This window comes from Antennarius striatus, chromosome 2 (genome assembly GCF_040054535.1).
Source record: "Antennarius striatus isolate MH-2024 chromosome 2, ASM4005453v1, whole genome shotgun sequence".
Lineage (NCBI taxonomy): Eukaryota > Metazoa > Chordata > Actinopteri > Lophiiformes > Antennariidae > Antennarius > Antennarius striatus.
Window position 1 is genome coordinate 15,525,164 of NC_090777.1, and position 17,110 is coordinate 15,542,273.

The 17,110-nt window shown below is 39.8% G+C and overlaps 1 protein-coding gene across 1 annotated transcript in view; it reads right to left on the reverse strand.

The window, feature by feature from the left end:
• sema3h (sema domain, immunoglobulin domain (Ig), short basic domain, secreted, (semaphorin) 3H) overlaps window positions 1-7,157 on the reverse strand; it is a 53,920-nt gene extending 46,763 nt beyond the window's left edge. The window contains exon 1 of the mRNA XM_068334629.1: window positions 6,679-7,157. Within this exon, the coding sequence (XP_068190730.1) occupies window positions 6,679-6,796 (118 nt within the window). The 5' untranslated portion in view covers window positions 6,797-7,157. The remainder of the gene's footprint in view (window positions 1-6,678) is intronic.
• Between the last annotated feature and the right edge of the window lie 9,953 nt (window positions 7,158-17,110).

Consider the following 17,110-nt stretch of genomic DNA (forward strand, 5'->3'; position numbering starts at 1 on the left):
CAAACCCACAACCACCAATCAAGGTCTGCTTCCGCAGTGCATGCGGTGCACACTTAAGCCCTTACACATGCTGTACATCTTTCAAGACATGTGTTTGACTATCGGAGATCAGATGTTCATTGTTCTCTTAAATTTCTGCTGGGACATGAGAGAGTACTGTCTGAATATGCTACCTGCTCCTCATGAGGGGGGGTCAATAATCAAACTAGACAAGACTGTCATCACGCCTGCAGTCTGTAGTCATCATCCTGCAACCTGTCATACTTATCAAGGGTCTCACCTCCCTTGATCTCTCATGTACTGTACCTCCCAACTAATCCTTATCCTACTCCCCCACCCACACACCACACACACACACACACACACACACACACACACACACACACACACACACACACACACACACACACACACACACACACACACACACACACACACACACACACACACACACACACACACACACACACACACCACCACCACCACCACCACCAAATTATAGCCAAACACATGTGAACTACATCTGGACTGTGTCATCAACAGACCAGACCCATGAGGACAGCTTAACCTTCGACCTCAACGTGTATGATTGTTCATCACTGTCAGACATTTGGCCTACACTGTTGAATACACACATTAAAGTCCCTCCTTGTTTACTTTTTAATCTAATTTATTTTTCCATCTTTATTTATCTAAGAGAATTCACTGTGATTACTCATTGTTTCCTCTTTTCGCGTTCACACAGTGTACACAGTCTCATGTGGGAGCCGCTGGAGAATAATGTCGGTCGGATAAATGCTACAGCTTCAAAGACAAATGTTGTTGATGAGGAGATGCATTTTTACCATTTTTGTCCTTATGATCTTTCAGTTCATATTCATCACGTGTATCATGAGATAAATAGGAAGAACTCAGCCATTCCTGTGTTGCTTAAATCAAGCAGTGGTGTGTTTTCATGCAGTCTCTGGCTACTAATGTATTTTGACACTGAGTTTTTCATGTTGCAACATTTGCAGCAAAAACATTCAATCACGTCATACCTGATTTAGGTTTACTAATTTCAAAAAGTCCCAATTCTTTTCAAATTTGCATTTCATTTCTTATGGACACAAATGGGTTGTATGTTGTTGTTTTTTTGACTCTGGAGTTATTAGTTTCACAGAAAAACGAGTCAGCAACTACAGATACAGGCACAAGAAAAGCACTGGTGTTCACGTAAAGACAAGTGAGTAACGTAACGACAGGAGATTAGACTTAAGTCGTCCGTTTGGCAGACACCGCATGGCTTCATCCATCAGAGAGAGAACTCACCAGTCTTTGAATTGTCTTATACCTCTTGGCTCAGCCTCAAAGCGTGTTAGATGTATGGTATGCGGTGAGGACATTTGCTTTGGGAAATGGGCAATAACGATATCTCAGCATCTTACAAATGGGTGGACATCAGGACAGTAGCTGTCCTGTGAGCTAATGTATCTACACTGACTTTAGATTTATATTTACAGCAACGTCTGAGAGTGAATTTATATAGTCCCTACTTTAAAGCGCAGCCAGACGATGCACATCCTCTATTTTCTGATAAGTCCCGTCTCTAAACAGGAAAAGGAAGTCTAACGTCCGATCTTTTGTGGAACTTGCTTGATCATTTTATCACAAACAAAACAGGGAGAATCTGATAGTTGTGTGCTTCTCCTTGTTTAAACAACATGTAGATGTGTCACTGACTGGAGTCTATGTTCCATCAAATTTATTTAATCACACAGGAGCTATGTGCTCTCCCACTGTTTGAAATGTTGATTTGACCTCAGAAACAAATAATAAATTATGCTGTTATTACACATGTTGTCTTCCTAAAATATATATATTTCAATTTTTAAAAAAAATATTGCCATAGAATAGTGGCCATTAGTAAACTATATTGCTCCAAAAATAATAAAATCATGACAAATAGAAAATCAAATGGCCTCAAACAGTTTTATTTTCTTTGACATTCTGTGTGATGTGCTTTTGTTGGTCATCGGTTCGCTGCCCTACCTTGAATATGTGCCACATGTTCTTGTAAGATTTCATAAAGCAGATACATGGAGTCAGGTGACACAAAATGAGATTTGCCTGTTCTATTGACCTTTCACCTTTAGCAGAAAGTGCAAGAAAGCCAAGTTTGGTCTAAGGTAGACAATGAAGTTTCTAAGGTAGACGATGAAGTTTAGTGGAGGTAATGAATGTCTCCTATGTGTCCCTAATTCTTGGTCAGACTGCAAACCGGAAATCTGTTATTTAGAATATTCAAATTCATGTATCTGGATTCATTAGAAAGAAAAACACTTAAAGTGTAATTTTTTTCTCACTGGATCTCGATTTCTAAAACATAATCCATGTGTCAAATTCATTCAATTCAACTGTAATGTTTTATTTCCATCTTCATGATACGCATACCGATGTCAAAATCAGAGGGTCAGAGGTGACCTACACTGAAGGGGTCACAGTAAAGTAGCAGTCCTGCTATCAGGACTATAGAACCGGTGATGGGTGCGTGGGCAACGGAGTGGGGATCAGTAGTAAAGCAATATAAAGAAAAGCAAAAGTAAATTCTCAATTAGCAGGCTTGACAGTTCTGAGTTACGAGCAAAATTCTTTGGAGTTTCCACACTGAAGAAAAGCATTCATGTTTTCTCCAAGAGAAACATTAACATCATCAGCATTTTTATCGTTGTTTGTATTTAACATTTAGATTAGATTTAAGAAAGTTGTTACAGAAACCAGGTAGACACAATGCTGCTTTAGAAATCTATATAGGAAACAAATCTGATTGACTGCAGTCTGATCAAAAGCTGAAAGCCCTCATAATCCTCATCTCCAGCCTGCTTTAATCTATAGCTAATGAGGTAACCTCCAATTTAGAGTCGCTCTCAGCGCTGATTCCCCAACAATGTCAAGTGTGTATTTGTGGATTAAATTACTTAACTTAATTGTAGAGAAACGAGTGCTATAAGGAATATATGTTGGCACGAAGCTACAAAGACATGAAGTTCAGAGTTAATTCAACTCTGGCTAATATGAATGACATTTATTTTTGCCTTTGCTCATAAAAACATTTGGCTTCTTTTCTTGGTTTTCACTTTTATTTCAGACGTTTTTTTTAGTGCTTCTTGGATGTGATGTAGGAAAAAAGTGCTGACATACAGAAAGAATCAACGAGAGGCTGGTGTCTCTACTAGAGAGGTGAGAAACTCTCCATTAGAGACAGCAGATGTCAACTTAATTCATGTCGGGAATGCAGGACCTGTAAAGCTTGTCTTTTACACAATTATAGGCTTCAGGTTAAATATAGCCTGTGGTATTAACACCAGCACCCCTTGAGGGCAAATTTACAGCATGTCCACTGTTGTCAGGGGCTGTTATTGACAACAAGTTTGTAATTAGCCCACTATGAGTGACTCTATCCAGGAGGAGGAAACCTTCATGAGTCATTGTTTTGTTTGAGTAAAGACTAAATGCTTGTTTTTAATATAATTTAATAAAATTCTCCAAATTCTTGTGTAGATTCCCGTTCATCCATATCATAACAATGCTTGAAGGAGAATGAGAAGCAACTCGATCTTCCAGAAATTCTCTAAATATTATGGGCAGGTGGCCCCAAAGAGTAGAAGAGTTATTTTCCAAGGGCTTTTTACAAAAAAATAAAAGTTTTCTTGTAAAGTGGGAGATGGCATTTGACCACAAACGTGACAGGGAATGATAGCACCACTGTTGGGGACCATTTGCATTAATATTCATAATTAAAAAATAGCCTGATTCTGTGCCAGATACACACTCTAGCAAAAATCACTTCTCGACAACATCCCAGCCCTGAGCTTGGAATGCAATGGCCTAGATAGAAACAAATCTGAAAGAATTAATGAATAATAAAAAAATTCTTAGTTCACAAAATCACTCTGAAAACTTTTGTGCTTTGTAGTACACAGAGAGACAAAGGTGAGGATGGGGAGACGAGAGGAAGATGGAAACATATGCCTACATCACATGACTCTATCTGTGTGTGTGTGTGTGTGTGTGTGTGTGTGTGTGTGTGTGTGTGTGTGTGTGTGTGTGTGTGTGTGTGTGTGTGTGTGTGTGTGTGTGTGTGTGTGGACAGAGGATAAAGTGACGGGCAGCAGTGCCCCGGGGATCAGGTGGTGGAACTGACACCTCTCCAGTTACCAGTTGACACTCCAGGCTTTGGTCCACGCTGCACTTGAACCTCCCTCTGGGCTCCAAGCTGAGTCCCTTCGAGCTGAGCTACTGCCAGGCCTTTTTTGTTTTTTGTTGATTTGTATTTTTGTTTTTTGGATGTTTTTTTTAAAGATATTTTGTCATTCATCCACCTTTTATAATCATTTATGTTTCACATCCATCAGCAATTCATCTTTCTTGCCTGTTTTTGGACTTTATAATGAAGCTGAAAAACCCATACAAATCCTGTTCAAACACAAGGAACACTTGCACAAGCATGACCCCGGAACATTTTTGATGGAATTTTTAAAAAATTCTGAACATTTTTTTCCTTTTCTTAAGCTAACTAAGAGACCATGTTTAGGTACATTCATAGGAATCCATCTGGAGGATTCTGGTTGGAGCAGGAGGAGCAACTGTCTACAGATGATTTACAAGCAATAAGCCTTCATGATGAGATTCATAATTTTAATATAGGATTTCACAGTTTACTTAAAACAGATAAGATGTTGTGCCAAAATACTGTGAATGACCAAATGTGCCCATCACCTTTACGGTAAGAGGGACTAAAAGCTAATCCCATTCATTTGTATCTGGCATGGATGAAGTTCAGTGCTGGCAAAATCAGCTGACTGCTGTTAGTTGTGTGTCAGCTCAGCTAGACAACAACATTCCACTTTAATTTAACAGCTCATCTGGCTTTTGTATGAATGCATCTCTTCAAAGCTCCCTAAACTCCTTCACACATTGTGTTGCTAGGGGCATATGGGTAATGTAAAGTCACATTTGATTAAAATAAAGGTTTTCATCTGTTTAATCAAACAGCAACTATTTATTTGTGAATTTATTTGTAAATTCAAGAAATGTTCACACGAGCAAACAAACATTTAGACACTGATGAACTCATCTTCTGCATCCAACCAAGCAATTTGCATTTTAATGCCATGGAGCTGAAAAGGACTCATTTACATTTACATTATAATTTGGGCGCATGTCCAGAAACAGTGCGGGAAACAGCAGGGTCAGCTTCAATGCCTGAATTAAAACCATCACAACCAATCAGCATCCAGAGGGCAAAGGTCAAAGCCAATGTCTCTACTGATACCAAACAACGAATCTGATTCAATCGTCTCCAGTGACTGATAAATATTAAACTTCTAATTCCCATTCACACTGTGAATGCCGTATGAATAAAACATGCCTCTATGTGGAGAAAGAGATTCAGACTGAATTAATAAACCATCCAAACCTCTAAGCCACTTACATGGTTTTATCGTGTGAATGTGAGCATGGATCTTTACTTATTCCCGTGACATCATGGGTTCATGAAGTGGCTGCAGAGGTAACTGACCGCAGTTAGTAAGTAAATGTGTGTCTGTGGTGGAGAGATGGTATCGCAAACCACGGCCTCATCAGGAAAATCACACCGCCATTCAGAAGGGCTAAGAAAATTAAGTCATTACAAGTGTGTGTGTGTGTGTGTGTGTGTGTGTGTGTGTGTGTGTGTGTGTGTGTTTTTATATGGGCATAATGACGTTTGAGTGAATAATTGGTATAATTTGGTCATTAGGGTAGAAATGGTGGATTTAGGAGTTAATCGGGTGCTTAAGTTTTAAATGTGTTTTTTGTTTGACACACATGAACCTGTCTGGTCACTCAGACCAATCACACTTCAACAATTAGATCAAATCTCTCAGATGCCCACAGGAACTCTTCCTCGGTTATACCAACAAGTCTAAATGTTGAGTAAACTGTCCTGGCCGGTTTGGAGCTGATGTCAAACGCATCTCCACTCCAGTCCCCGTACCTCCATAAAATAAATTATTGCACTTTATCAGTTGGAACGGACATATGATCTTACAGATCATATTATGCAAAAGAAATTTACAAGTTGAGACTGACACACTGATCAACCTCTAAAAACACTCACCACCATGCTTCCCTTCTCTTTATGTCTTTCAGTCGCCATGGACTCTCTTAGGTATCGTAGTTCCCAACCTTTGAGTGTGTGTGTGTGTGTGTGTGTGTGTGTGTGTGTGTGTGTGTGTGTGTGTGTGTGTGTGTGTGTGTGTGTGTGTGTGTGTGTGTGTGTGTGTGTGTGTGTGTGTGTGTGTGTGTGTGTGACCCTCTGCTGAAGTGTAACTTGAGTACCGGAGGAAGATAACTCAATACAAGTTATTAGAGACGGAGGAAAGGTAAAGATGGATGGAGGCAGGAAGGCAGAGGACGAATCCGTCGTCTGCGTGTTGCATAAGAGTGTATGGGTATTCATGTCACCTACCTGCGTCTGTGTATGTGTGTGTGTGTGTGTGTGTGTGTGTGTGTGTGTGTGTGTGTGTGTGTGTGTGTGTGTGTGTGTGTGTGTGTGTGTGTGCCTGCGCGCAATGAGAGGCTTGCAGATGCATTCGACAGTAAGAACACAACAACACCTGAAACAAAAGGAGCAGCAGTGGGAGCTGTGCGTCTTACCGGAGTGTGTGAACTGTAGTCGTGGTTGAGAAGCTCTCCACGCCCCCGTCATGGTGGCCCCCAGCAGGACCACTGTCACCGGCCAGCACATCCTCAGGTCCAGCTCAAAACGACTCATTTCAGGCGAGGCACCAATACCAACACAGTCTCAATGAAAATCTTAGGTGAAGTGTTTGATCCCGCACACACCCAGGGATACACACTCTGAGTCCTGAGTGCTTGAATATGAGTGAAAGTTGATGGCACAGAGATGCTGAATCCTCACAGTTACGAGTCCCAGTGAGTCAGGAGTGAGTTGGTCCAGATCCTAAGAATTCTTCAGTGCTGCTTGTAAGAGGGTAATAGCAACACCCACAGACCCTTTGCCATCTGTGTGTTTGTGTGTGTGTGTGTGTGTGGTTAAGTAGTGGTGGGGGATGAAGAGGAGTATATGTTCTCAAAAAAAATCAAAATTGTCTGCCTGCTGCTTCCTCGTTGCGTGACAGATCTCTACTGTTCTATCTCTCGTCCCGCTCCTCTCTCCATGTGACCACTGTTTCTCTCCCTCCCTCTCTCTCTCCCTCCCTCTCTCTCTCTCCCTCCCTCTCTCTCTCCCTCCCTCTCTCTCTCCCTCCCTCTCTTTCTCCCTCCCTCTCTCTCTCCCTCCCTCTCTCTCTCCCTCCCTCTCTCTTCCTCCCTCTCTCTCTCCCTCCCTCTCTCTCTCAGTGGGAAGCAGCAGGAGCCAGATCCTGGATCATTGTGGGGATTCTGCAGGCACACAAATGTGGGCACACCTATTCAATGCTCCGGGAAAATCTAGTTAAAGTGGAAAATAGAGAGAAATCAGCCCTAAAGTTTAATTATCCCAGTTAGACTAAATTATTCCTGCTCTCATTTTTTTTCTTTCTTTCCTTCTTTCATTTTTACTTTCATTCTCTCTTGCTTTAACTCTCTTTTTAAAGGTCAATAACTTAAAATAATTGATCATTTACTTGTGAAAAGTAAAAACAGTAGAAAAAAAATACAGATAAAAAAAATCGCAAGATACCTAAAAATCCCTGTGGTTTTTCTGGAATGGATTCAAACAAGCTGTTTACTTAAGGTCTGAGTCAATCGGACTGGTCAGAACAGAGGATAATAAACAGCGCTGGTTGTTCTGTTGTCTTCAGATGAGAGGCTCCAGTTCACCACAGACAGGTTGATAAAATCTAAACATCTTGAAAGGGAGAATCTGGGGCTGTGCAAGATTTAAAAATCAATTAAAAACAAACTTTCTCCATTTATTTCTCGGTCACCTCCTTTCCCTATCTCATTATTTTCTCAATTTTCACGACCAACTTGAATGCAGTCATTAAAGCTACGCCTCCTCTCTTACTTTCATTAGACAGCGGCTCACTGGGGTAAAGCAGCACAAGCTAAATTTTTCACGAGCTGAAGTTCAATCACAGGCTAGTGGGGACAATTTATTCATTCGCTGGGATAATGAATTTAGGTTGTGTGCAAATGAAGTCAATGCATCCTCCAATGAGCTCCAATTTTGTAAATGATTTATTATCCACAATTGGTTGCTGTTGCATTAGCATATGTTGCTTTGTTTTTTTTAAAATACAATGCAGCAATTTCATTATAAAGGAAGAGGTCCTGGCATCACAGGGTGTTTGCACAACCTTGCACAGTTTTTTACTTGGATGAACCCAAATCTGATCAACCCTCCTCCTTAATGAAGTCATCTAATTATTTACCAGAGGAGGAAGAAGCCGCCTTATGGTCACACAGATGGACTGATCCTCCTCCAGTGAGGGCACAGCGACCCCGGGCTCTGTGTTTACATGATTAACATTAATTACATGTGTTGTTCAAAAAAATGGCCTCTGTAATCCCCTGAAGAGAACATGGTTATGCTCAATTTCCTTAACCATCCATTGCGGGTCGCAGGGGCAACAGTCTTAGGAGGGATGCCCATACTTTTCTCACCCCAGACACCTCCTCCAGGTGTCTGGGGAGAGGGAACGCCTTGGGGGGATCCCAAGGTGTTCCCACGCCAGCCGAGAGACATAGTCCCTCCAGCGTGTCCTAGGTCTTCCTTGAGGTCTCCTACTGATAGGACATGCCCGGAACACCTCCCCAGGGAGGCGTCCAGGAGGCATCCGGAACAGATGCCCGAGCCACCTCAGCTGGCTCCGCTCGAGGTGGAGGAGCAGTGGCTCTACTCCGAGCTCCTCCCTGGTGACTGAGCTCCTCACCCCATCTCTAAGGGTGCGCCCAGCCACTCTACAGAGGAAACTCATTTCAGCCGCTTGTATCCGGGATCTTGTCCTTTTGGTCATGACCCAAAGCTCATGACCATAGGTGAGAGTAGGAACGTAGATCGACCGGTAATTCGAGAGCTTCGTCTTACGACTCAGCTCCTTCTTCACCACGACAGACCTATACAATGAATGCATCACTGCAGAAGCTGCACTGATCCATCTGTCAATCTCACATTCCATCCTTCCCTCATTCGTGAATAAGACCCCAAGATACTTAAACTCCTCCACTTGGGGCAAAGACTCTCCACCCGACCTGAAGAGGGAACACCACCCTTTTCGGATGTAGAACCATGGCCTCAGATTTAGAGGTGCTGATCCTCATCCCACTTGTGTTACACTCAGCTGCAAACCGTCCCAGTGCACGCTGAAGGTCCAGGTTTGATGAGGCCAACAGGACAACATTGTCTACAAAAAGCAGAGATGAAATCCTCTGGTCCCCAAACCGGACTCCCTCTGGACCCTGGCTGCACCTAGAAATTCTGTCCATAAAGATTATGAACAGAACCGGTGATAGAGGGCAGCCCTGCCGGAGTCCAACATGCACCCGGAACAGGTCTGACTTACTGCCGGCAATGCGAACCAAGCTCTGGCTTCGGTCATACATACATACATATGGACATCCCTCAGCAAAGGGCCCCGAACCCCATACTCCCGAAGCACTCCCCATAAGATACCACGAGGGACACGATCGAATGCCTTCTCCAGATCCACAAAACACATGTGGAGTGGTTGGGCAAACTCCCACGAACCCTCAAGCACTCGATGGAGAGTGTAGAGCTGGTCCAGTGTTCCACGACCGGGACGAAAACCGTATTGTTCCTCCTGAATCCGCGGTTCGACTATAGGTCTAATCCTCCTCTCTAGTACTCTGCAATAGACTTCCCCCGGGAGGCTGAGGAGTGTGATCCCCCTATAGTTGAAACATACCTTCCGGTTTCCCTTTTAGAAGAGAGGGACCACCGCCCTGGTCTGCCAAGCCAAAGGTACTGTCCCTGACTGCCATGCGATGTTACAGAGACGTGAAAATAAAATGCAACATGTTAAGGAAACTGGTACTTTAACTTCTCTGTAACAGTTTCTTTAATATGTTACGTTTTACTTTCATTGCTGTGGTGTTTCAAATTTGAACATTAAATATAACATTAATGTAGCACAATGGGGAGGTTTGCATCACTGTGGGTTCCATCAGTTACAAAATGAAGAATGTGCTGCCCTCTCCTGCCAAAGATTCAAAAAATGCAATATGAGAACTCAAAAAGGTTGAAACACTACTGGTATTCTTTTTAAAAAATAGCTTTTAATTTTGTAATATGAAAATGTGACATTAAAGTTTTGATATTTTGGCATTTTCACAAAAACATTTTAAAACTTAACCCATTCTGCTTTAGTGCAGCCACACTGGATAGCTTGTTAGAGCTGCCGTCCTCACGTCCCACCGCAAACACTCAACACGGTTCAGGTCCAAACTGTGACCTCCTGGTGGGACCTACTGTTGACCTACATGCTTCTGAAAAAGTGCATGAAGTGGAATGAGGTGACTCCAAAAACAGGGGCTCCATTTAACAGTGCTGGTCGTAATCATGTCTAGTTCAACTGCAACTGGTTATTAGTTGTTTCCACCAAACCACAACTATGGTAGTTGTGGTTTGGTGGAAGAAGATCATCAGAGTTTAGAATGAGATTCGAATAAAAATATAAAAACTCAGGAGCAGGTCTCACACTTTCACTGTTCTGCCACTGCTTGACAGTTTGGAAGATAGCTTTGTAGTTTTTATTCCAACATATATATTTAATACTTTTATCTACCAATACACTGCATATTTAGATCATTATGATAGAATAAATAATATATTGATCAAACAAAAAGAAATAGTTTTATTATAACACGTTATCCTAAAAGTAGTGTCTTAAATAGTAGCTGTAGTAACTGTAGTAGGATGAACGTGCATCGTGTTTATGGACCTGTCATCTGTGGATCTGTGAACTGATACTGATGAGACTGATCAGTATAGTTTTACATTGCCTGTCAGGCATTTTATTCTGTTCTTTTATTTATTTTTTTAAAGGACTTCATAAAACCCATGGAACCAAGGGGAAATGAGCATTTATTGTCTTAAAGTATTGGATCTATGGCAAAGCATAAAGGATCACTTTGCTGAATTTTCTGTGTCTGTGGGGAAAAGATGAAAAACAAACGGATGTGACAGAAGCAGTCTTTCTTAAAACTGGTCACCTTTGCTTCAAGCTCTCACCATAATGTACATTTAGCAGCATCTGCTAAACTCTTGAGTCCATAACACAGAATAATTAGAAGCCCTTTGCCAACAGTATTTGATCAGTGTGCTAGCTAGCCTGCTTGAACAAAAAGCCTCTGATTAATTTTTGGCAAGTGACAACAGTTATCTTTCATTCATTAGTGTGTGAGCTCTGAATGCTCACATCAAACACAGACCAGCCCTCACACACCCATTAACTCATGCACATTCCCTGTGTTTGATGGGATGAATGAGAATGCATCAGTTCAGGTTCAGTTCACTCACTCAGGTCGTCTGTTTGTTGAGTTATTTCATGTTTTCACTTATTCTTCAGGACGGTAACATGACTAAATCATCAAATGATTGTTTGTTTGTCAAATCGTACATTGGCGTTCTTACCAAGATAATTCAATCATTGTAGATTGATCATTTTTGAAAGTGGATTTGACCTTAAAAATTCCCTGACAAGCTGGATCACTTAAAGTTTTATGTTAAGGGCATCGGAACACACTAAAATTGATTCAATATTTAATATGAGCAGAGAAAATAACACCTTGTCTCCTGGACAATGAGCATTGACGGGTCAGAAGCATTTCACATTAATAAGACATCTGTTTGAACAAACATTAAATAGTCATCATATGCTATACCTCTAGAAAGGAGATAGTGTTAATGGTATGTAGCTCAGCTGCTAGTAAGATGAGAGTAAAAGGTGTTTAAGATCATTTGTGATGGTTTCATTTGACAAAATTGTAATAGAAAAGTAAAGCTCTCATTGATGATAATTTGACAAAATGAAAATACTGTAATCAACAAAATGTTTAGTTTTCAACATTAAAATGTTCCAGTGTTCCATGGCAGTTTGTGTCTCCAGGAGAATAAATGTTTGTAGGCGATGAGACGGGTTCCTTCTCAGTGGTGTCAGACTTTGCTACCAACTTAAGTTTCTTTCCACTACTCATCAGAAAAGATTGTTGGTCTTTGGAAATCCTGGGAGACTCAAAGAGAAAAACATCTTGAGATTCAGGAAGAAATCATGATCTAGTTTTAAAGAGCAGACTAAAATTGGATTTTAAAGTCCTTTCCACAGACTCAAGTCTCTGAAACATTCCTAGACTCCAAATGTTGAAAATAGAAAGCGTCCACGAGGACAAGTAACATTATCTATCTACCTGTGTGGGTTCTGTCATCCAGGTCAAGGTCATTTCCATTAGTCTTCCTCCCTGCATGACTATTTCTCTAAAGTGTTCTGTTAATTGCAATTTTTCTTTTTTGTCATTTCTGTCTTTATTTTCTTGATATCTTAAAACCTAACAACTTGCACTTGTCAGCAAGTTAACCCAGAGTCAAATACCGACTAAGCCAATACCAACACATTCACATGACACAGTAACTTTCAAATCACTTAACTCCCTGAAGTCGAGTAAATAACTTTGGCAAACTACTACATGTGTCCCTAATATACTGCTTGAAATCAGAAACCAGTTCATATATAACTTCAACATACGAAGAGTCTCAGTTAGAGTCTGTACTAAAATTATAAAAATGAATACTATTAAATTAACACCGGGATGACAGGCAGAGAATGACAGTCGTGGCATTGCCTTCCCAACAGCGCCCCCTTGTGGCTAAAGTATGTCACATTAGGTCAATTTGTAGCAGGGATTGATCATGTCAATAAATGAACTTCTACTTTATACTTCACATTATAAAGAAAACCAACTGACCCACAAGAAAAAAACAGATGCTTTTCCTTTATAAGAATTAATATATAGAAATACAGCGAAGATCCCTGCATGACTATTTCTCTAAAGTGTTCTGTTAATTGCATTTTTTCTTTTTTGTCATTTCTGTCTTTATTTTCTTGATATCTTAAAACCTAACAACTCACACTTGTCAGCAAGTTAACCCAGAGTCAAATACAGACTTTGCCAATACCAACATATTCACATCACACAGTAATGTGAATATGATGTGAATATGTTGGTAAGAGAAAGAGAAGCAGAGAGAGAATGGCAGATAGGCCAGACAGATATTTATGTCATTATGAGACTCCACAGTCAGTGTGTACATAAATCCACTCACTAGTTTAATCACACCCTTGATTTAGTCCTGACATAAGGGGTGGAACTTGAAGATTTACTCGTCTTTCAGCAAAATCCTTTCCTCTGTGACCACTGCCTGATAACTTTTGATGTTCTGCTATTCTTTGATTCCCTTCCTGCCTAAAATGTTTATACTAAAAAACTATCATATTATGCTGTATCTAAATTTAAGGAAGAAATTCCAAGTATGCTTCATTTAATCCTGCACCTGAATAGAAGAGCAGGTTCTTTCCCTAATTTGTCAATGTTAGTCCATCTCAGATTGATGAGTTTGTTAATAAAACAGCAGACACTGCGAAAAAAAATTTGATTCAATTGCTCCACTAAAATATAACATTATATAACAAGGCAACCAAGCGTCCTGGTTTTTTTTTATTTTTTATACTCACCAATTAAAACAACTTACACAAAACCTTGACAGAAAATAGTGTTCTACTAAACTGGCAGGATACTTTACATAAACACAGGAAGGCACTTGGTTCCGCTAGAGCAGCTCATTATTCATCTTTAATAGAGGAAAATAAAAACAGCCACAGTTTTTTGTTCAGTACTGTATTCAAACTGACAAAGAACAAAGAAACACAGTGCGTATGAGCCTAGTATTCCCTTTACTCTCCATAGCAATGATTTTATGACTTTCTTCAAAAATAAGATCCTGCTCATCAGAGATCAAATTAATGAGGTCCTGTCCTCCACCAACTCCAGTCCCTTTTTAAAACGGTTGAATCCACAATCTCCTCAATTACAATGTCCTTCCTGGCCAGTCACTACCTATCTGGATGAGCTTTAAGTTCTCTATCCATCTAGAGCACTATACTCTCAACATGAAAGCTTACTAGTGTTTCCTAGAATCTCCAAAAGGTTTTCCGCACCGCTATTTTTCTCCTGGAGAATTATGTTGGGTTTTTGTAAATAGGCCTGGCTCAGATCAGCTCTGTATGCAAAGTGCCATGAGATTATTTCTGTTACAATTTGATGCTGTATAAATAAATTCTGATTTGATTTAATCTTTTTTCCCACCTCAATATGCTTGCTGCATTTTTTTTCCTTGATCAGCACAGTGAGTAAAACTGTTGGACAGAATCTGTCAGCAGGGTCTAAGAAGCAGAATCAGTGAAAAAAGATCATGAAGGGTGTTTGGGAATCAAATAGATTGGTCATTTCGGATGGAATATGTGTTTTTGAATGGAATATACACTTGGTGCATTATAATTTTTTAAGATGGTACTGTTTCAAAAACTGGTACTTTATGGATTTCAAATCTGGTACTATTCTTCTTCTTTCAAGCTTTTGTCTCTGTTTTTGCCCCTGCGGTGTCCAGCCAGTGTCCCTTCTGTCCTCTTCAGGAGACAGTCTTTCATACTTTCAGTGAGTGTGGGAGACTTGCAGTGCTCTTCACTCTTCTAACGAATGTTTTTAACTTGTTCAATGAAAACTTTAGTATCAGGAAATTCATCTACGGTGCTGGGTACAATAGATCGAATCAGAGAAAGTGGCAGCTTTTAAATTTTATTTCTGGGGAGGCAAAACTTGCAATTCATGTGACCAGGAAGAGGAAAATTGAAAACGATACCGCTCAAGAAGCAGCTACTGTTTTTTGCTGTAACATCAGATGTCGCTTAAAACTAGAATTTGGTTTCTATAAATTGACAAAAGACCTGAATAACTTTAGGAACATCTGGTGTTACAAAAATGTCCTATGCACTTTAGTTGATGACCACCTCACTTTTGCAAACTTCCTGTTATAATGCACTAGTTCTTATATTGTATTTCCCTTTGTTTCTTGGTGTTTAATGTTTTTGAGTGTTTAGTGTTTTTGAAATTTCATCTGATGAAAATTTGTAAAATGACCAGGTCATAACCTCGTCTGTCAGCCTGTCCATCACCATAGCGAACAAGAAAGGGCTCAGTTTGGCCTTCTCTGTACTTCTCTATCAACATCCTCAAAGCAAATACTGCATCTGTAGTACTCTTGTAGTAATATACGGTTTTCTATTCTAGTATTGTTTTTCGGTGCCATACCATTTCTAAAGGCTATTTCATTTTGTTTGCACTCTAGAAATGACAGCATTCTCCGGAAGTTGGGACTGTGTTAAAGGCATTACAAGAAGCATGGAGGAAATCCAGCAAACACTGCTAAGTGGAAAAAGGCTGAGTTACTTTGACTACTAAAGGATAAAATCATGGATTTTGTTAAGATTGTGTTGTGTAAGTAAAAATGTTTTTGTTTAATTATATCCATTTCTTTGATTGATCAGAAGCTGGTGTTCCTTCATGTTCTTAAACTCTCATACGTTATTGTGTTGTAGATGAAAACCTTTCACATGATTTATTTTTCCTTCAAAGCGCAAACTCATAGCAAGTTTTGATTCTTACTTAATTAAATGGAAATTATAGAAAAAACACAAATATATAGAGTATAAATCAATGTATATACACCTATAATTAATTCTTTCGAGACCAACAGTTCCACCAGGAGCATTTGGCGACAGTGGCGAGGAAAAATTGCCTTTATGGCAGAAACCTCAAGAAGATCCAGAACTCGAGGGTTATGGTCATCTACTTTGACCCGTTTTGGGGTGTATGGGGGGACAGAGACAGAGATGGAGATTGATGTTTGTAAAGATGAGGAGACAGTAATTATAAATCAAATACATTTACATTTATCTAATTCTAATATCTATCTAATATATTTCTAATCCAACTCTAAAATAAATTTACAATTTATAGTGATTTAAAAATACCACTACAACGGATGGATGTAAAGATAAAGGGAATGAGAGACAGCAATACTTAATCAAATAATAAATCAAATACATTTACATTTGTCTAATTAGCATATCTATCTAATATATTTATAAGTCTACTTTAAAGTAACCTAATAATTTATAGTAAAAATTACCTTGACAATTGTTCTAATTTTTACATATTTACAATCTATTTACGTCTCCTGAGTTCAGTGGGTCTAACACCCACTCATCCTAATCCCCCAGAAGCCCCTGGCGACAGGATTAGATGACTACAGAGTACAAACATTGTAACATAAAGTTGTGCCATAACTCTCATACAGATTTCTTGCGCTCCCCACTTTACATGACGTATTTACGTCCAGTCTGGTTACACGTAATGACAGAATTTTGCCGCTAGAGGTCAGTGTAACATCGAGAAACTTTATTTCATTGTCCGTAACAAGGTAAAACTTCATTCAGTAAGGTTCGGAATATGTGTAAGGCACATGAAACGGTATTTGTTTGTGGCCTGCATTTCATCGAGCTTTGGTAGCATCAATTGATCAATTAGAATTAAATCAGCGTCACAAAATACAGATCAAAATTGTCCCTGAAAAAGATATTTTCCTGGATGGTCAAAACATTTGGAGGTAGAATTAAACCGTTTTCTAAAATATGCTTAAAGGCTAACTAACAACAACAAACCGCCTTGGCCTTCCTATTACATATAACTTAGTTTATAGGTTTTTGTGGTGACTTTATTGAAAGATTATTAGTGCGTTTAGTCTGCTGTAATAAATTTTTTAACTTAATCTTTGGAATGTGCACATAATAATGCTGCGGTAATAAAAACCTGTGCATTTATTTGTGTATCTGACATCACTGAGGTCATTTTCTTTAAATAGAGTTTGAGGGCTTCATCTCTTTAACATTATCCAACACATGGGATGGGGTTTCACGCAGGGTGGAGTGACTACATTGGAGGGTGTGGGTCTGACCGACAAGCGCGCTCCCGTGTTGATGTGTTGGAACCTTTTGTGCGGGGGCGCGGCTAA